Raw genomic sequence first — 21,790 nt, 5'->3', positions numbered from 1 at the left:
CCGCGAAACCCTTCAGGAGCGCGGATGGGCGTTTCCTCCGCACCGAGGAGCAGATGGGCGGGACGGTTCACTCTAGGATGTGTGTATGCACCCAACCAGTCGCAGGACAAATACCTCCAGGCGCTAGTTCGGGATCAGCTCCCGCCGGGCGACGCCAACGTACTCCTGGGCGGCGACTTCAATCTTGTGTGGGACCCCGAGTTAGATCGTGCGGGAGCCCCCTTCAATGGTGCGGGAGCAATGTCCTCTACCCTTAGAGCGCAACTTACCGATCTGGGGCTTGTGGATATGTGGCGTTACCACAACCCGGGGACCCGAGACTACTCCTTCTACTCGCACTCCCACCGGACATACTCCCGGATCGACTATCTTTTCGCCTCCCTTGACCTGGCCCGAGACTCCTTAGCTGCTGCCATGTCCGACATTTCCCTGTCGGACCACGCTCACTTAGAGCTCTTACTGCAGGATCCCCTGTCCCGGGCCCCTCGTGAACGCAGGTGGGCGCTCCCGCCGAGGATCCTTCGGGACCCGGACGACATTGCCAGCGTCCGCGACGCCATAGACTCGTATTTTGCGGTCAATGACACCCCTGACGTACCCTTCCACACGGTCTGGGATGCCTTCAAGGCCACCATTAGGGGCCACATCACCTCCCTGGCGGCGGCGCGGAGGAAGGAAGCGTTCAAGATGGAAGCCGATCTGGCGGCTGACATCAAATTAGCGGAGGCCCGCGACCGGGATTCCCCATCGAGAGCGTCAAAGAGGACTCTTGCCACCCTACGGGGACAACTCCGCACTCTGCGAACTAACAAGGCGGAACACTCCCTGCTGGCGCTCAAACAGCGGTATTACGAGGGGGGGGACAAGGTTGGCCGCCTGCTGGCTGGCAGGCTGCGGGCACGCGCCGCTAGGGCCCACATCGCCACTGTTAAGAGGCAGAATGGCACCAGTGCCACCGCTGAAAAGGCCAAGCAGGCTGCGTTCGTCGAGAATTACACCTCCATGTACGCCGAAGAGCCTACCTCTGCGGAGGCACGGGAGGCCGTCCTCGCGGATTTCGAGGGCTCCCCACTGTCCCCGGCGTGCGCTGCCGCGCTGGAGGGCCCGCTGCTGGAGGAGGAAGTGACGGAGGCTGTCAAAGACCTCCCCGTGGGGAAAACCCCGGGGCCGGATGGCCTGCCACTGGCCTATCGCCTGTTCCTGACCCAGCTTCGCCCGCACCTGCTGCGGCTCTATAGCTCCTTCTCCGATACCACTGGCCCGTCCCCCGATATGGGTCTGGCGGAAATCGCCCTGATCCCCAAGCCGGGAAAGGCTCCTGACCTTTGTGCCTCCTATCGCCCCATCGCCCTTCTTAACACCGATCTCAAGATCTACACTAAAATCCTGGCCAAACGACTGGATCCGCTCATGCCGGGATTGGTGAACCCGGACCAGGTGGGCTTTATACGGGATCGCCAGGGGGCTGACAATGTTCGCAGACTGGCACACCTCGTGGGGAAAGTGCACCACTGGAAAATCCCAGCCTGCCTCCTCTCATTGGATGCGGAAAAGGCCTTCGACCGAGTCGATTGGACCTTCCTCCGTGCGGTTCTTCAGAAGCTTGGTCTTGGTCCTAACATGATATCCAGGTGCATGGCCCCCTACCTCGGACCGCAGGCCAGAATACGAGTCAACGGCCAACTGACGTCGCCGCTTTCCATCCACAGGGGCACGCGGCAGGGGTGCCCGCTCTCGCCGCTCCTGTTCGCCTTGGCGGTTGAACCGCTGGCGGAGCTGATTAGGCGCGCCTCTGACGTTCACGGTATCCCCCATGGGGGACGCTCCAACAAGGTGGCGCTGTTCGCGGACGATTTGATTCTTACGCTCACGAACCCTCGGGTCTCCCTCCCGGCGGTGCACGAAGCACTCACACTGTTTGAGCAGGCGTCCGGCCTTAAAATTAACCATACCAAATCTTGGGCCCTCAACCTCACCATCCCTGAAGAGGAAGTCTCCTTTCTGAAGGGGGTGACGCCCTACCGCTGGGCGGATGACCACATTCGATACCTGGGTCTGGACATTACACCCCACCTCGACTCGTGGTCCTCCAGAAACTGGGCCTCTTGCCGCAGGGAAGTCCTGGCGGACCTGCGGAAATGGAAGCCTTTGATGATATCCTGGCTGGGGCGACTCAACGCGGTCAAGATGTCGATCCTCCCCCGTATCCTCTATGTCTTCCAGTGCCTCCCCACTCCGATCCCAATCCACTGTATCAGATCTCTTCAACGCGACCTCACGTCCTTCATATGGGGGGGTAAGCGACCCCGGTTCTCGCAGAAAGTCCTCATGGAACCGAGAGACAGGGGTGGTCTCGCCTGCCCGAATCTTCTCCACTACTACTGGGCGGCACACCTACGGTTTGTGATCGAGTGGGGTGTGCGCGAGAGCGACAAACACTGGTTCCATATGGACCGAGTGGTTACGGGGCGCACCATATGGGACCTGCCCTGGTTACCGCGGGTGGCGCGTTCCAGAAGCGCATACATGGCAGTCCCCACAAGGACGGTGCTGGAGGTATGGGACCGAGTGGCGGTATCTAAGGGATTAACCACGTTCCCTTCTCCGCATACCCCCATTGCGGGCAATCCACACTTTCCCCCGGCTGCCCAGACCCGCGCCTTCGAGAACTGGACGCAAGGCGACTGCAGGGTTGCAGGAGACCTTTTTCTCGGTGGGTCACCTAAGTCCTGGACGGACTGCAGGGAGGAATTCGACCTCCCTTTAACCGCTAGCTTACAGTATGCACAGCTGCGCCACTGGCTCTCGGGAGACGACATGTACCAAGCTGCTACCAGGGCCTTTACCCCTTTTGAAAAGTTGGCACGCTCCTTAGGGGGTCTGAAGCGACTCATCTCCCAAATCTACGACATCTTGCAGCATCCCTCCACACCGCCCGCACATCCGTACCAGAGGCAGTGGCAGGCGGCGACTGGCACCGACATCACGCCCTCCCAGTGGGCTAGGCTCTGGAACGACATCCCCAAAACATACTGCAGCATCCCACAGAGGGAAAACGCGTATAAGCTGCTGACGCAATGGTACTACACCCCCCTGCGGCTCAGCAAAATGTTCCCCGCGTCCTCGCCGCTGTGTTGGAGATGTGGTACTGCGACTGGCGACTTCATACATATCTGGTGGTCGTGTCCTGCCCTGGCTGTCTTTTGGAAGGAGGTCCTCAGCCACATTAGGAAGGTGTTGGGTTTCCCCATCCCCGAAGAGGCTTGCACACTCCTGCTGGGCATTCGACCCCCCACACTTCGAGCCCTCACGCGCAGCGACTGGATCCTCACCCTTCATATGCTAGGAGCCGCCAAGCAGCTCATTGCTCTATATTGGAAGCGGGCTGAGGCTCCGCCGATAGCTTCCTGGTTCGTGCGCCTCTGGCAGGTCCTGACCATGGAGCTGCTCACAGCACGGATACAGTTGAGGGGGGTGCGCTTCAGGGCGGTGTGGGAACCTCTTGTACGTCACCTGTGCTCCTTTACCTATGCCCGCCAAATGCCCCCCAGGCTTCGCGCCCTGCAGTTGTTCGAAGACGCCCTCCTCCCTGCAGATCCAAGCAGGCTAGGCTCTTAAATCCCTTTCCCCGGTGCTATCCTGTGTTTTGAACCCCCTGTAGGCACCCTCAGACGCTTCTTCCTGGCCCCTCTCCGCCTCGCCCTTGCCCCTTCTTCTCCGACTTTTTCTACTCTCCTACTTGCCACTCTGGCTTTCGCCCCTTCTCGGGACAGTTCGGTCCCTGTTGGACCTTAGAAAATGTGACACCACTACTCCCTTTCCCCTGCGCGCCTCCCCCGTACAGCGACACATTGTCAGCATATGGCTTCCTCTTGCTTTATCTTCCCCATAACTCACGCAGCCGGCCCCTCCGGGGGTTGTGGGCAGTACGCTGTGTTAAAGACTCTATCTCCCCTAGTCGCCTATGCCTGCTGGCTCTCTTTTTCTGCGCGGCCGGCCCCGATCAGGGGTTGTAGGCTTATCGCTGTGTTCACAATAAAAACAGATTTGAACACAGAGTGCACGCAGTGGTGGGCAGCGACCTCTGACCCTCTGGGCCGGTCACCCCACGCACCGCGCACACTCTCTGTGAGTGAGCCCAGGCTGCCCCCGATCCCGCCGAGTGCCGCTGCTGCCCGCAGCTGTGCTCCTGGTCTGCTGTGGTGGTAGTTCCTCTGCTGTGCTGCGTTGCTCCCTGTTGTGATTTGTATCGTATTGTCACTGCGTTGCTCCCTGTTGTAATTTGTATCGTATTGTCACTGCGTTGCTCCCGGTTGTAATTAGTATTGTATTGTCACTGTGTTGTTCCCTGGTTTAATTATCATTGTATTGCATTACTCTGCTGTCCGCTTGTTGTGCCCCTGCCCTCTGCTTATTCATTTTTGTTCCCACTCTGTTGTGCCCAGCCCCGGTCGCGTTTCCCGCCCGCTCCCCGCCGCTGCCCCCCTGCGACCTGCCCCTTCCCTCTGTCTCCCTTCCCATTCGCCGCCCCGCTCCCGCCTCCCAGCTGCTCCTCCCTCGCTCCGCCCCCCCACTCTCCACATATGGCAGAGACGCAGCGGGCGCGCCGAAGGTAAGCCCGTCTGAGTCTGGACCGCGCCCAGCGCCCGAACCCCTGGCCCTCGCAGGCACCAGCCCACCCGCCGGACCTACAACGCCACCGAACTCAACGCACTCAACACCGGCCGGATACCTGGGTGCTACCGAGCCACCCCGAGACGCACCCACGGAACCTTCAGCTGCCTCTCCTGCAAGTTCTCCTGCATCCGGACCTGCACGACAACAACACCCTCCAAGCCGAGAACCAGCACCAACCACCTGAAGTGCATCCTGCTCAACACCCGCTCCATCCACAGACACGCCGTGGAGCTCTGGAACCTGCTCAACACAACATCACCAGACGTCGCCTTCCTCACGGAAACCTGGATGAACGCCTCCTCAGCACCCGACATCACCATCGCCATCCCGGAAGGATACAAGATCTCCCGGAGGGACCGCGGCAACAAGACCGGAGGAGGCATCGCCATCATCCACAGGAACACCATCCGCATCACGACCAACAACGACGACACCCTCACAACCGCCGAACACCTGCACTTCCAGATCCACACCGACCCCAAGACCACCCTCAGAGGCACCCTCATCTACAGACCCCCGGGACCTCGCACATAATTCAGCGAAGACATCGCCGACTTCATCAGCCCGCACGCCCTCCCCTCCGCGGACTACATCCTCCTCGGGGACCTCAACTTCCACCTGGAGAACAACAACGACCGCAATACCACCACCCTGCTGGACAACCTCGCCAACCTCGAAGTCAAGCAGCTGGTGACCACCCCCACCCACCACACCGGACACACACTCGACCCAGTCTTCTCCTCCAGCAAGGACATCGCCTTCAGCCACACCACCAGACTCCACTGGACGGACCACAGCTGCTTCCACTTCAGCTTCAGAAAGAACACGATCCACCACCACCAGCAACAGATTGCACGCAGAAGCTGAAAGAAGATTACTGCCGACCAGCTCGCAGCATCCCTGAGCCGGGACTCCCCTGCCAGTTCAGCGAACCCCAGCCAGGCCGCCAACAACCTCACGAAGTGGATCAGCAACTGCGCAGACGACCTCGCCCCACTGAGGACCCCGCCCAGCAAACCCGGCAGTAAGAAAGCACCATGGTTCACCGACGAACTCAAGAGCTCCAAGAAGAACTGCCGAGCCCTCGAGAGAGCCTGGCGCAGAGACCCGACATCAGACAACATGACCACCCTAAAGATCGCCACTCGAAAACACCACCAACTGATCCACGCCACCAAGAAAACCGCATTCAAGGAACGACTGGACAACAACGCCCACAACAGCAAGGAACTCTTCAACATCGTCAAAGAGCTCTCCAACCCCAGCGCCGGAAACAACGACATCACCCCATCACAAGACCTCTGCAACTCCCTCGCCTCCTACTTCCACAACAAGATCGCGGACATACACAACAGCTTCAGCACACAGCCGGCGCACCCCACGACCGCACCTGCACCCCCCACTACTACCCTCCGAGCCTGGGCCCAGATCAACACCGAAAAAGCCCTACGCATGATGAACTCCATCCACTCCGGATCTCCAACCGACCCCTGCCCTCACCACATTTCAACAAGGCAGACGCTGGCATCGCGCCCCACCTGCAGGACATCATCAACACCTCCTTCGACACCGCCACCTTCCCGGAGAGTTGGAAGCACGCCGAACTCAGCGCTCTACTGAAGAAACCATCCGCAGACCCTACCAAACTGAAAAACTACCGCCCCATCTCGCTCCTCCCGTTTCCGGCCAAAGTCATCGAGAAGACCGTCAACAAGCAGCTGACCTCCTTCCTCGAGACGAACGGATCCCTCGACCTCCGCAGTTTGGCTTCCGGGCCAACCACAGCACTGAAACCGCCTTCATTTCAGCCACTGACGACAACCGAGCCCTGCTCGACAGCGGGGAAACAGCGGCCCTCAGCCTCCTGGACCTCTCCGCGGCATTCGACACTGTCTGCCACCGCACCCTAGTGCAGCGACTCAGCAACGTCAGAATCCAAGAGAAGGCACTAGAATGGATCATCTCCTTCCTCGCCGGAAGGACACAGAGAGTCCGCCTCCCTCCGTTCAGATCAGAAGCCACCGAAGTCATCTGCGGCGTTTGTCAAGGCTCCTCGCTCAGCCCCACCCTCTTCAATGTCTACATGAGCCCCCTTGCGGCCATCCCACGCCAACACAACCTCAACATCATCTCTTACGCCGACGACACCCAGCTGATCCTCTCCCTCACCAACGACCCAGCCACCGCCAGAGCCAACCTACACGAAGGGATGAAAGACGTAGCCGAGTGGATAATGAACAGCCGCCTGAAACTGAACTCAGACAAGACAGAAGTCCTCATCCTAGGATCTTCGCCCTCCGCCTGGGACGACTCCTGGTGGCCCCCTGCCCTGGGCAGTGCACCCAAACCAACGGACCATGCACGCAACCTGGGCTTCATCTTGGACTTCTCCCTCTCCATGATTAGAAATGTCAACGCCGTCTCCTCGTCCTGCTACAACATCCTGCGCATGCTACGTAAGATCTTCCGGGGGATCCCCACCGAGATCAGGAAAACGGTCACCCAGGCCCTCGTCACCAGCCGCCTGGACTACGGCAACTCCCTCTATGCCGGAACCACTGCCAAACTCCAGAAGAGACTCCAACGGATCCAGAACGCCTCAGCAATACTCATCCTGGACATCCCCCGACACAGCCACATTTCCGGACACCTGAGAGACCTGCACTGGCTCCCGTTCAACAAAAGAATCAAGTTCCGACTCCTCACCCACGCACACAAAGCCCTACACAACCAAGGCCCAAGATACCTCAACAACCGCCTCAACTTCTACACTCCCACACGCCAGCTTCGATCGACCAGCCACGCCCTCGCCGCCATTCCCCGCATCCGAAGAGCCACCTTAGGAGGAAGGTCCTTCTCCTACCTGGCCGCCAAGACGTGGAACTCCCTCCCGACCCACCTCCGCCAGACCCAAGACCACCTCGCCTTCAGGAAGCAGCTCAAGACCTGGCTGTTCGAGCAGTAGCGGACCCCCCCCCCCCCCCCCCCCAAGCGCCTTCACACTTGCACCACATGCTCTATTACTTCTTGATACAGTCATTCTTTGCCACAAATATTCCTGGATGAATCTTAAATGCTAAACCCAGATTTTGGGTATGTGCCCTGCGTTAGATCTTTGCCTCAGCTTTACCTCCTTTATTGCCACTCTTAAAAATATAGATGCTAATCCTCGATCACACAGCCCAAATAAATTATCCCTTAAACAGAATTATGTCAAGTAAAGAGTGACAACTTTACACAATACTGTTATAGCATAAGAATTCAAAATGAGACCATTTATTGCTGTATTATTTTCATTAGATAAACAGGTGATGGGGATTACGCTATTTCAATAACCAATAATTGAAACCTTTGGTAATATTTTTATATAAATAGTTTCCACTTTAGTCTATAAAGTAAGTAGTAGATTAATACCGTACTGTTTGTTCTAACCAGTAAATCAGTAAAAGTTTCACAAGAAAACATACCTTCAAATTATAAAGTTATTAGTGGACAAAACACGGAGTAAAAAAAGCCACTCTTGCACTGCTTTTAACATTTCTTTTTGATTAACATACCTTAGCTTTGACAATTCTTTCTGGTATGAAGACATTTCATAATCAGTCCTTTCTTGGTAAGATTTTGCCTGTAGCAGTGCTCTCTCCTGTTCTTCCACCCTGGATTTTAACTGCACCACCTCATTATTAAAAGTGGCAGATGAGGCATGACCCTAGGTAAAAAAAAAAAAAAAGAGTATGTTTTAGGTAAGAAAATAACTTTGTTTAGTAACATCAAATTAAGAGCAAATTATTTCTACACACTGTTTTGGTAACAATCTTATACATGATCTACCCCCATATCTTTATTTATAAATCACTAAATTTATTTATACAGTCAATGTTTTTTTTTATATAGTACAAAATGGATAACAGAACACTTTACAAAAGGCCAAGCTTCCAAAAACAACATAACCAAACAAGAATTTACATAGCAATTGGCTGTTGCAAAGTGAGGCACAGACTAGACAAAAGGATAAAAAGCAGTTCATGTAAACAAGTGTACATTTAAAGTGATAGAATAAAGGATGTGTAAAGATTAGACTGTCATGCACTGCCAATCTCGGAGTACATGAGTACTCCATATTCTGCTCGTACCAGTAGCAGCCTCATTTATCATATAGAGCGTCATTGGCATTATTTCTAGAGCCAGTGACCAGACCAGCTACAGAATGTAGAGATGGTATATGTGTAATGTGAGAACATAAATTGCTGTCATATTGTAACCCTAATAAAGATGGAATTAACACATGGCTAAATTAATCCTCAAGGATGAAAAATGTTGTTCCTCACAGTAGACTTCGGGACTAATTACGAGTCTGGCGGTCAGAGGACCACTAGACACTTGGTGGCGTGGTAGTGGCGGTCTAACCACGGCCCCACCGATGGTCGGACCGTCCTATTACGTATTGTCAGTTGCAGGTGGTGCAGCTGTGGCACCATCATGAATATTACAAGTTTCAGGACCACCTGCGTTTTCATGGCGTTTTGTCCTCCATGAAAAGGTTGGAGGTGCTGAAACAATTGGACCCATACAGGGCTGCTGTGCCCCCTCAGCCTAGGGATGCATGCAGGGGTAACAACAGGCACCCCCTTGTGTGCATGTGCCCAGTTCCTGTAGGGCATAGACATAGTCCATGCCGTGCAGGAACCTGTGTGGCGTTCCCATTGCGGTGCCCTTTTCCAAGGCGGCGCTGCAGGCATCACTATGGGCAGCGCTACTTGTAATCTGGCGGGGGCATCCACTGTTGGCGGTGCTGGGTAGAGGCAGTGGCTGGCCGCTCACCTCCGCACCACCATAAGTTTTATTCAGGACCATGGTCTGTACAGTGTTTGTTTTCTTTAAGAACTGATGTAGGCTAGGCGTTTCTAATTCTTAACCACGTAAAGGACTAGAGAGTTTAAGAATTCTACATAGGAAGGATTACATTTGAGTTCATGAACAAAATTAGATAAGAGTTGAGAACATTTGCATTTATTCTGTTTTTAGGGTATTTGTCTTACGATAGACTGCAAGTTATCCAGAAGTTAATGTATTTGAAAATCTAGGCAAAAAAGATCACTATCATGGAAAAGACTTCAATAGAAAAGTCTATGTAAAAGTGGGAAGAATCGGCAGTGTTTGCAAAGAGTGCCATGGTGATCCAGGTTAAAAAACTTTTTTTTTTTAAAGAATTGGTGGGAGGCGAGTGGGGGCGAGGGGTAGTGAGCCTAGAGGAGCTACTTGCAGAAGAGGGGATGGGTGAAAGTGTGAGTGACACTTCTACACATGGGCATCAGTATTCTTGGGACAAGGATAACCAGTAAACATCTTTAAAGAGAGATAAGCATATGGGATTAGTCAAGTGAGGGAATGTGTTTTACCTTGGTAAAAAGTATGGTACATTTCAGTTTCAGTAATATGTCTGTTAAACAACCAGTGACAATGAAATTTTGCTTTGGATCACTGATTCACTGCATGGACGCTGGATGGGTGGGTGTAGGAAAGTTGTTCTCCCTAATGTTGATCGCAACAGCGGTCAAAGATTTTTCTTTTAATGTTTAATGATATAAATAACACATTTGCTTGCAACAGTCCCCACTAGGTTTCAACCCAGTGGTTTTGAGAAAGACGTTTTCACAGCACACTGGATTTTAGAAAATATTTCTGAAGGCAAAACCATCTCAAAATGGCACATTGCATTTTTTTCTTCTGTTTGTGAGCATGTCAAGGTCTACCAAGGAGAGAGTTTTAATATAAGAAGCATTCAACTACTTTTCAGTTCTTCAGAATCTCAATGAGCAAATGTCGGTCTTCTTAATTTCGGAGAGGCTAGATCAATAGTTTTTTAGTCAGAGCATTTTTGTACTAACGCTTAAGTATGGTAACCTCCCATGCTGCCAGGATATAAGTGAGCGGAGAGGTTTCACACTATGGTTTCTAGAAGAGACCATTGAAACTGAACGAAGAAATGATCTGACCATTAGTTTTAAGTGTAGGTTTTCTTTCTGTAGCGATTAATAGGTAGGTCTAAACATCAGAAGATACTGGCAAGATTTGGTTGAGGGCATTGTTGAGCAAAAATGAAGACTATTTAGAGAGATGTAAGCATCACATGTGGTTCTTAGTTACTGACTGTATAAATGCACATCTACCTCCATCTGACTAGACTAATGAATTATTAATTAAGAGCTGTAAAGGTTGCCGTGTTTGAACTAGGTACAGAATTGAATGTTTTTAATGCAAAGTCTGGTTTTTCATAACCTGAATACATTTGGAAATATCAAAAATATTACAAATGAAATTTAACATTGAATCTCATTACTACTCAATCTGGCATACGTTGGTAGTACTTACCAGACTCCCTATATCCTTTTGAAGCACATTTACATTAGAGCTGGCAACAAACGACCCAGCAACTGATGTATTCCCTTGCTTTATTTCATGGATTTTTTTTTCATTTCTGACTTGCTGCAGCAATCCGTCTCGGTCATCTTGCAGGCTGGCCATGGCTTTAGTAAATGCATCAATTTGCAGGGAGTAATTTCCACACTCTGAAGACAATTTCTTTATTTCATGGTCTCTATTAGCCAGTGCATGACGTATATCTTTAATTTTGCTGTCAAGCTGATCTAATGAGTCTTTGTCGTCTACATCAGAAACTTCAAAGTTGTTTACTTCCATCAATCTAAAGAGTCTGGATTTAAAATTATTCAACCTAGATTCAAGACTGTCCCCTCGCATTCGTTCAGACTTCAGCTCAAATGCATACTTGCTTTGTAAAACCTTAAAGTCTTCAATCAATTGATCTCTGTCATTTTGTAGAGCAGCCATTGCTTTTGCAAATGACTTATTCTCTGATTTCAAGTGCGCATTTTGTTTTTTAACTTCCAGCATCCATTTCTCCTTTACTTTATCTAATTCATCCATTTTGTGTTCTACTGAATCAAGACTATCATGAGAAGACATTCTATGTGTGTGTTCTAAGTATTTGTTCTTATCTGCATGTTTTTTTCTTCCTAGGTGTTCTTGAGCTTCTATTTCAAATGGCCCTGATATAAGACTAAAATCATCAAAACCGTTATTTGTATTATTTTCTTTAGATTCGGAAACTATGTTTCCTTGGTTTAGGCTTGAAATCAGAGATTCAAGATCTTTATTTTTTGATAATACTTTTTCATTATCAAGTTCTAATACCTCAATCTTTTCATTCAGTAATGTATTTTTTCTTTGTATCTCCTTATGTTCTTTTTGGAGGTAGCATTTTTCTTGCTCAAGAATCTTAATGCGGTCGAGTTGCTGTTTTAACAACTCTTTGAGCTGGTGATCTTTAAGAGACAAGACTTGATTGAGATCTTCCCTGTACCTTATTAATTGTGCCCTTAACAACGCATTCTCTGAATGGAGGTCATCAATTTCATTTAAAAGGTTTCTCACTTCTTTCTTCAGATCAAGGTTTTGAACTTTACTTTCAACAAACAAGTCTTTATGTTGCTCGAACAGGTTTTGGTAGCTCTGATCTACACATTTAGGTTCTACAACTTTATTATCCCTTTCAGATTGTAGTGATGGAACTGGCTTTAAAATGTCTGTTTCAATGGCAGTCTCCAATTGCTCTTGGCATGTTTTGTCTGCATTTACTAGTATGTTTCTTAAATCAATTTGATTGGGGTCTTCTTCCAAGGCATAACATTTACTCTCTAGTTCCTTGGTCTGGGCCCCTTTCTCATTTATTCCATATTGTAGAAGTATTTTGAGATTTTGTTGTTTCATATGACTTTCTTGGTTTAAAATGGAATCTGCGAACTGGTTTTCTGAGACTTTCTCTGCATCTATGACCATATCTCCGTCATTTTGAAGAGGTGACTTGCTCTCACTGAAACTAGCTAGCATTTTAGGGTTTAATTCACTTTGTATATTCTGCTTGTTTAGGTATTTTAAATCCAAATCATTTTCAAATTCACTTTTCTGCAGTTTTAAATCATTTCTGATATGTTTTAATTCCTCTTGCAGTGTTCTATTCATCGAAGTTAGTGAGGCAATATTGGTGTTTGCCTCATTCAGTAAACAATTATAAGAATGTAGTTTTTTATTAAGAACCACTGCCTCTTCATGAGATTTGTTAAGGTCATTATTTGCAGTTTGTAGGTCATTTTTATATTTTTCACTATTTGACTGAGATAGCTTTACAGTTCTTTCCAAACTTAAAATTATTTCTTGAAAATGTATGGAATCACTTTGAAGCTGGATAATTTGCTGTTGTTTTTCTTTTAAAAGTTCTTGCAATTCCCTAGATTTGTTTTTTGAGCAGGCTTCTTTCACGTTCCCCTTGGACTCTTTAACCAACTGCAATTGCTGTAGCTTTTGTTCCTGGACATCAGTATGTTTTTCTTTATTTAAATCTCCTAACTGTTTTTCAAGTGTGGAGTTTTGCAACTGGACTGCTTTCAGGGTATCAGTTAAATTATCTATCTGTTTGACGTTGTTCAGAATTTCTGTCTCTAAAAATTCTTTTTCATATTTTTTTTTATCAGAAATTTCCTGAACATGTTCAAGCTCTTCCTGCAAAAGACACTTGTCATCTTCTAAAATTCTAACTTTTTCATTCAAGCTAATAGTATGTTGTTTAAAATCTTTAACTTCATTTTCCAATTTCCAATTAAAAATGTTTTTCTGGTCCAATAAATCATTCATTTCTTTTAATTTTTGCAATGTAACATTTCTTCCTTGCTCTACTGTGGCTAAATGTTCTCTCTTTTCTGAGATCTCATTTGTCAGACAGGTAACTTGACTTAAAAGGGACTTTCTCTCACTACTAATGTCATCAAATTTACAAAGCATGTCAGCCTTGAATGCTTCTATTTGACTCTCAAGTTCTACTACATTTGATTTACTGGCAAAAATGTCATTCTGAAGGCAATCATTTTCCCTCTGCTTTTTCTCTAAATCAAACTTAAGATTTTCAGAAATTTCCTTTAATTCTCTGTTCTCTACTGTTAAACGTGTGTTCGTCATAGTTAACTCAGAAAAAATAGACTGCTCCTCAACAGTTGAGTTTATCAAACAGTTTAGTCTTTCTGTTTCCCTCAGCAATTCACATATTTCTGCATCTTTGGATTTAATTTGATCTTTTAGATTAACATTAAGATTTTTATTCTCTTCACATGAATTATGAATTTCTTTTTCAAGCTCCACCTTTTTATATTCCAAATCAATGATTTTTTGAAGTACTTCTTGTTTCTCGTTTCTCGTTGATTCAATAATTTGTCTCATTTTGTCCATTTCATCACTGATATTTTCATAAGCTTTTAGAAGTGATTCATACTCCTTATTTAATTCACTGTGCTTTGCTTTCCAGTTAGATAATTCAACCACCTGAGATTCTTGCAAAGTGTTCAGCTGAATAGAGAAAGCTTCTTTTTCTTGAACTATTGTTTCCATGGTAGATTTAAGACTTTCACATGCAGCACTGAGATTTTCATTCTCAGTTAAAAGTCTATCATTTTCAAAAACTAGAACACCTTTTTCTTGATGTAATAAAGAAATGACATCTTTATCAAGTTTAGCTAATGAATGTTCAAGGCTCGAAATTTTATCCAACAGTTTGTGCTTCTCCGAAGTTATGGCATCCAGCTCCTCTTTTAAAACTTTGTTATCTTTCAGTACATCTCTGCGTGATATTAAAGCAGCATGGAGCTTTTTCTGTAGCTGTTCTGTAGGTTTATGTTCCTCACCAATTTTTGCCTCTTGGTGCTGACCAGTATGCTCTTCCGTGCTAACTGTACTGACATGTCCCTCTCTAATTTTTCTATGCTGTTGGATTTGGTTCTCCAAATGCACTATGTGTCTATCTTTTTTGGAGATAGAATTTTCTTTTTTTTCTAGACTATCCTTCAACATTTCCATTTCCAACAATAAATCTGTTAGTTGCGCTTTTTCTTGTTCTTTCTGATACTGTACTATTTCGTTAAGTTTTACTGCACTCATTTCTTCACTGGTAGCCTTAGTTAAAAGGTCCTCATTTCTTTTATTTTCTTGGCTTTTCGCAGGACACATTCGTAACTCTGTGGCATCCAACACACTTTCAGCCCCACCATGTTCTCTTTTCACATCTTTTAATGGAATTGAAGTTTTTTCGGATATAAGGCATATGCTACCATCTTCAATAGCAGAGGCTTCAACAGCAGAGGCTTCAACCTTTTGCCCATGCTCAAAAAAGGGGAATTCTTTATCATGTGCCTTTTTGTGATCAGTCCCACCAAAGGAATACTTTAATTTGGGAATCTCTTCATTTTCAGAAATCTGAACAGATTTCTTTCTTGCATTTTTCTTGAGATCTTCATAATCTTTCTGAAGTTGTTCATATTTGATATTCAGTTCAACTAATTGCATTTCTTTTTTGACTATTTCAGACTTTAGTTCTGCAGATTCTAACTTACACTGACCTATACTTAATTCTGTTTCAGAAAGATTTGCCTCGTGGTTTGTCAAACCCTCCTGCAGTGATAATATGAGCTTGTGCTTATATTCACATTCTTTGCATTTCAGTTGATTTCGATCATGGTGTGTGTTATGATCATAAGTCTGTTCAGAATCATTAGCTTGAATATCTTGCTCTTCCCACGATTTAGTGAACACTTTCCTCCTATCAAAATGTGATCCATGGAGTTTTGTCTGAACGAATATGTTCTCTTTATGTTCTAAATTCAGTTGATTACATTTGCTGTAAGACTGCTTTGCAAGATCACAAAAATCACCAGCTGAAAACTGTTCATTACTGTGAATATTTTGTTGGTCTTCTTTTCCATTAATACCCGATTTAATAGCTTCAAAATTAGCAGATTGTGCAAAACATTGTTCAAATAACTTTTCTCTTTCTTTCAGATCTTTCTGCAACTTATTAAGCAAAATATCCCTTTCTTGTGTATATTTTAAATGTTCTTGTAATTCTCTTTCCTTTTGAACATTATTATTATTCAACTCCTTAATGTTCTTCTGGCACTGTTCCAAGAGTGATTCCTTAGCAGCAATAATTTCATTCAGGTTGTTCATTTCAGAATCCTTTTCCAACAGCTGTAATTTCAAGTTTTGTTGGCATGACTCGTGTTCATTTTTCTCAATTTCAAAAAACTCCAAATTCTGTGTTAGCTCATCAATGGTCTTCAGTAAGGTATCTGTTTTTTGTTTCTCTTTGGCTAATTCATCTTGTCCAGTTTGTGCAAGTGCTTCATTTTTTTTAAGCAAATCCTTTCTAATAACCAGGGATGCTTGCAATTTCCTTCTGAGGTTATCCTTTTCTTTAGTAATTTTTTCCAAGAGAAGCTGCATCTGATCCTTTTCATTTAATACATCAGTAAGTCTTGTTTCTCTCTCAGATAGCATAGTTTTGTAATGATCCAAATCCACCCTACATTTTTCCAAATTGATAGAATCTATGTTCAGGTCTACCTCATGAGTATTTATAACAGATTTCAAATGCTCAATCTGGGTCTTCAAAACACTCTTCTCTTCTGAAAACTTTACCATTTCATTTGACATGGATTCCATAACCCTACTAACAGAAGCATCCTTTTCTTTCAACTGATTACTCAATGATGATATCAAATCTTTCTGCTGCATAGTTTGAGATGTTAAATTCTGTATCACCTCTTCTTTTTTCCTAACTTCTGCAAACAAATCCAATATTTTATCTCCTTCTTTTTTTAACATTTCATTGTTGATTTGTAGTTCCTTAATTTTAGTATCCATTTGTTCCTGCATAACACTCCTATTCAAGTTTAAGTTAGAAACCAGTAGCTCATTTCTTTCTGAAAAGTGCTGCTGTTGTTGAAGTGCCTCCTTGTTAAACTGCATTTCTTCTAAACAACCGTCTATCTCCATCTGATATTTTTCCTTTTGTAAATTCAACATTGTACAATGTTTTGCCTCACTTTCAACACATTCTTTCTCTTTTATTGAAAGCACATTTTTCAAATGATATATTTCTTTATCTTTAGCCACAATGTTTGCAATTATGAGAGACACCTTTTCTAATCTAGTATCATTATCAACTGGAAAGTTATCAAACAGAGGTTTCTTTACACTTCCTTCGTTTAACTGTTCATCACTAAATAATTCACAGCCATTAATCTTCTCATCTATGAAACCCAGGCTTTGTTGTAAAAACTGGACTGTATTCGCCCTTGATGTCAGCTCATTCTCTAAAAGACTCAACTGATCCCTGAGCAGGGCATTTTGCTGAGACAAACGTGAAAGTTCTACATTGCATTTACCATCTGACTCACAAAGAATAACTTCTAAACTTTCAACTTTCAGCTTTAAGGCACATAATTCTTCAGTACCCATACTAACCTGCATCTCAAGTTGCTCCTTTTCCTGCATCAGCTGCAATACTTTGGAGTTTATTTCCACTTCAGAATCTTTTAAAGTATGTTCCATTTTTTCATACAGTTTCTCCAGCTCATCTGACTGTTGCTGTACTTGGTTTTGAAATGCTGCTGTAAGATTTTCCTTTTCATTTGTTAGCATCCTAATTTCTTCCAGTAAGCAATTTCTCTCTTTTACCACATTTGCCACCTGCAGTTGAAGAGTCTCTATTAAAATAACTTTGTCATTAATGTCCTTTGATGAAACAGAATTTAAAATATTTAAATCAGACTTCAAATGTTCAATATGCTGTAACTGTTCAAAGCACTTCTCTTCAAGAGACTGAACATTTACATCTTTCTGCTGAATGTCATGCTGCCATGCACTGATTTGTTCCATGTTTCTTTGGTGTTCCATTTCTACAGCCTCCATATTGACAGTTAAGAAATCAATAGTCTTCTGTTTAGCACAAATACATTCTTCTTTTTCTCTAACAATGCTATTAATCTGCTTAATTTCGGATATGCTTTTATCAATCTCATTTGTTAGTGCTTGAACTTTGTCTTCAGCTAACTGTATACTAATATCTTTTTCATTCAATGATTTAAGTAGCTCTGAAATATACTCTTCTTTTTCCCCAAGTGTTTTATTGAGTTCATATATATGATTGACATGAGCTGTGCACTGCTCTTGTAGTTTTGAGAAGATCTGTTCTTTTTCAGTGGCTAATTCTTTTGAAGATATCAATTCATTCTTCACATCAAGCAACTGGCTCTGAAGCTGTGAAACTAACAAAATATGTTGCTGTAATTGAGAATTACAGGTATCTTCTTCATTTGCTCGGTCATTTAAACTTTTAATTAGATTATCTTTTTCTATCATAGAAACTTTAATACTACCCAATTCAATTGTTTGGTTATTTAACTCTTGTTTTAGATCAGAGGTTTCTGTATCAAGACGTTTAATCTGCTGCCTCAAAGTCTCACACACAAGTTCCTTATCTTGTAGTTTTAATTTGAGATCCTCTGTATAGTCTAGCGCATTTGAAAACATTTTGTCTTTTTCTAATAGATTTGCTTTCAACTGGTTTTCTTCGTGCATTAAGGTTTCAATCTGTTTTTGCTGCATACTGGAAATGCCTTCTATTTCTGAATATTTTGCCTTCAAATTAACATAATCATCTACTTTCTTTTTCAAGCAGTCCTCCTTCTCAATAACTAAAGTACTTAGTTCTTCTGATTTGGAATTCAGAATTTTAATCTGAAAGTGGAGGTCAGAAATTATTTCCATATTTTCAGAAAGCTGAACCTTAAACAAGTCATACTCGTCACTCTTATCTTTATAAGTCTTCATTTCTTGAGCCAACTTAAACATCTCATTTTCCCTATTCTGAATAGTCTGTTGGAGCTGTGTGGTCTCCAAAACATAGCTCTGCAGTTGAGTTTCTAAATCTGAAATGATTTGTGAAGACTGACCTTCCTCCTTCAATTTGTAGACTTTAAGTTCCTGCATTTCTGTTTCTCTTTGAGCCAGAATAGCTGTTTTGTCATCAAGACTGTTTTGAATTGTTTGCTTTTCAATATTCAAGCTGTCAATTTGGTCTTTAAGTGCTAAAACTGTATGAGCCTGTTGGGACAAATGTGAACTTAAAACTACAGTTTCCTCTGTCTTTTGTGTCAACTTCACACAATTTATTTCAAGATCAGCTTTAAGTTTTTGTTTTTCTTTGTCCTGGGTGTCAAATTGTTGCTTTAGAGACACAAATTCAGATTGGGTCTGTGACATATGTGTGTGAATACTATTGTATGCACTCATCTGATTACTTAACTTAATCAAAACCTCTTCATTTTCAATTTTCAGTTTGTCAATCTCTTTACATTGCATTTCAAGTCTGCCATTTAATTCTGCATTTCCTTTACTGTGCTTGTCATTTAATTGAGAAAGATTTTCAATCTCTTCATTTTTATGCATTAATTGAGAATCTCTCTCTTCAACCGCCTGGGTAAGTCTTTTGTTTTCAGATTTAATATATAGCAATTCATTCTCACGTTCATTCATTAGACATTTATTCTCCTCATACTCAATACATTTTTCTTGCAAACGTTTGCAGTTTAAATCTAGGTCGGCCTTTAATTCAAGCATTTGTTTCTGAAACAATTCTATTTGTTTCTGATTCTTATTAAGCTGTTCCTGTACAGTGCTTCTTTCAGCTGATATATTTTTTAAAGATTTTTCTTTTTCTAGTGCAATCACTTTAGCTTCAGCCAACTGCACACCCAAATCAGATATTTGTTTATTTAAGGATTGAATAGATTCTTGGTTCTTAAACAATTGCTCACTTAGGGAGGAACATTCCTTGGTTTTCTCCAACAACTCAGAAGAGAGGGAAGCATTGTTCTGTTCACAAAGCTTAGAAACATGATCAACCTTCTTAATCAATTCTTCTTTGTCACAACTAAGCAAAGAAATAGTTTGCTGAAATTCTAACATCTGTTCTTCATTAGTCAATAACTTTTTCTCCATTTCGGTTACTGTAGTAGCAAGTTTTAATACTTGACTTTCCTTTTCATCTAACTGTTTAAATGCACTTGTATTTTCCTTTATCAACTGTTGCTGCTTATTTTCCAAAATAGCCACACTGTTGGTAAGATCAGAGACTAATTTTATTTGATCTGAAAGGGAAACTGCTTTCTTTTCAAGGTTCTGTTTTAATATATCCATCTTGTCAATTGTTTTACTTTGCTCTTCAACTTGCCTTTTAAGCTCTCTATTATTTTTCTTTGCATCTTCCAACTTTCCAATGAATTTCAATTTCATATCCTCACTTTGCTGTTTAGATGCCATAAGGCTTTCTTCCAGTGATTTAACTGCATCAAGTTTCTCTTGCTGTATTAATTTTATGGTTTCTTGAAGTTGAATGTGCTCTTCAAGACACTTAGATAATGTAATTAGCTTTTCGTCTTTCTTAGTAACTTCAGAAATTAAAAGGGTATTATGATCTTTTATTGACATTAGTTGACTCTCAAAATGTTGAGTATTCATTTCTTTTTCCTCAAGTAAGGAACTCAATTTATTTTTCAAAGAAGAGTTTTCTTCCATTTGAGCAAAAAGATTCAAACGTTCTTCCTTGTTTTTTGTTTCTGCTTCAAGAAGCTTCTGGGCACATAAACAATTCTGTTCTTTAAGAAGAGAGATCTGAGCTTCACATTCTGTGAGATGGTTTCGATGTACAAGACCATGGGTCTGAATTTGTGAGTGAAGTTCCTTAATTGTTTCAGCGTATTCATTAACTTGGTTATTCAATTCTTTTGCTTCTTTACTTTGCACTTCATTTTGGTTTTTTGTCCATTTCAATGCAAGTTCCATTTCATTCAGTTTCTCACTTAGAGCTGACATTTTCATGCTTGATTCTTGTACATCCAAAGACTGAGATTCTCTTAGTAGATGATTTTCACGCTGAGCTTTTCCTAGGTTTTCTTCCATTACTCTAATTTCTTCTTCTTTAAATTGAAGTTCTTGCTTTAATAATGAAAGCTGTTCAGAAAATTCAATTGTGTTGGATGAAAGGGATGCTAGTTCATTCTCTTTTTCCTCAATTGCTTCCTTGAGATTATCATTTTCTCGCTCACATCTCTGAATGTCATGAATTAACTGTGATCTCTCTTCCAAATGGCAGTTATTGAGTCTCTCGAGTTCTTCATTTGTTTGGTCCAGCTCCCGTTGAATAACCTCCAAAGCCAAATCTTGTTTTGCGGTCTGAAAATAAAAACAATCAAGAATGTTATAACTGTGTATCAAACAGAGTAAACTGCTGTAGCTGGCTTCCATGAATATTAGCTGATCATTTATTCAATCTTATACATTAAAAATTGTAATTTTTCCTACTTTTATGTTCAGGTTCTTTCCTACTTTCTACTTGTGGGTCAGAGCCCTAACCTAAAGAGCAATGAGAAGAAGCAACCGAAGACAAATACGACTTGGAAAAAAAGAACTTTGTTGCCTGAATAGAAATTATAAGACCCAAACTGAAGAATGTGTGAAATATTCCACATTGCTTGCTTTCCTATATCCATGATAAAACTCTTTGGTGGATTTGTCTCACGTGTTCGGGCATCCCTAAAATGTTAAGAGCCAATTTGATGGATATCTGAAGCAGAACTATCCTGTTGCTGTACTGTTCTGTCAGAGATGGTTATGAACATGTTAACTGCCCCCACATACTACCAATGTTTATGGTTTAGTTCTTTTCCTCTAAAATATACTCATACATTTGTGTGCCAGAAGGAATCATCTAAAAATGTGCACTGCAAAATCTCAAATCTGAGGTAGTGGCCTTCTTACCATTACTTATAGGACTTGCTGACTCAGGTACCAAACTAGTCCTGAATCCCCTTTATCTAAGTGTAATGCCTCAGTTCTACACAGGAACTCAGTATCTTTCAGTAGAGGGCCCTTCTCGATATCAGTAAGAGCAGGATTGTCAACAACTGCAGAAGAAATTCAAGACAAAGGACAGAGGAACACACCAGATGCTAGATCGGTTTATCACACAAATGCCTTGGGAGAGTCAGTCTCTGAGAGCTGCTTACTACATGGCATACACTGTTGGAAACCTACTGTTAATGGCATATGCAAAAAGGAAAGGCAACAAATTAAAAAAATACACCATAAATATATCCCAACCACATACTCAAACCCTTTGCCTTTTCATCCGTGCATTACCAACCACCTT

The 21,790-nt window shown here is 43.8% G+C and overlaps 1 protein-coding gene across 4 annotated transcripts in view; it reads right to left on the bottom strand.

The window, feature by feature from the left end:
• LOC147729254 (uncharacterized) overlaps positions 1 to 21,790 on the bottom strand; it is a 690,765-nt gene that overhangs the window by 260,211 nt on the left and 408,764 nt on the right. For all 4 annotated transcript variants that reach the window (XM_086959552.1, XM_086959555.1, XM_086959553.1 and 1 more), the window contains exons 21-22: positions 11,050 to 20,814; positions 8,235 to 8,386 (exon numbers count right to left, since the gene is read on the bottom strand). In XM_086959552.1, the coding sequence (XP_086815678.1) occupies positions 8,235 to 8,386; positions 11,050 to 20,814 (9,917 nt within the window). The remainder of the gene's footprint in view (positions 1 to 8,234; positions 8,387 to 11,049; positions 20,815 to 21,790) is intronic.

The sequence above is a fragment of the Lissotriton vulgaris genome, chromosome 2_2, assembly GCF_964263255.1.
Source record: "Lissotriton vulgaris chromosome 2_2, aLisVul1.2, whole genome shotgun sequence".
NCBI classification, from domain to species: Eukaryota; Metazoa; Chordata; class Amphibia; order Caudata; family Salamandridae; genus Lissotriton; species Lissotriton vulgaris.
This window is presented reverse-complemented; position numbering and strand designations above follow the sequence as displayed.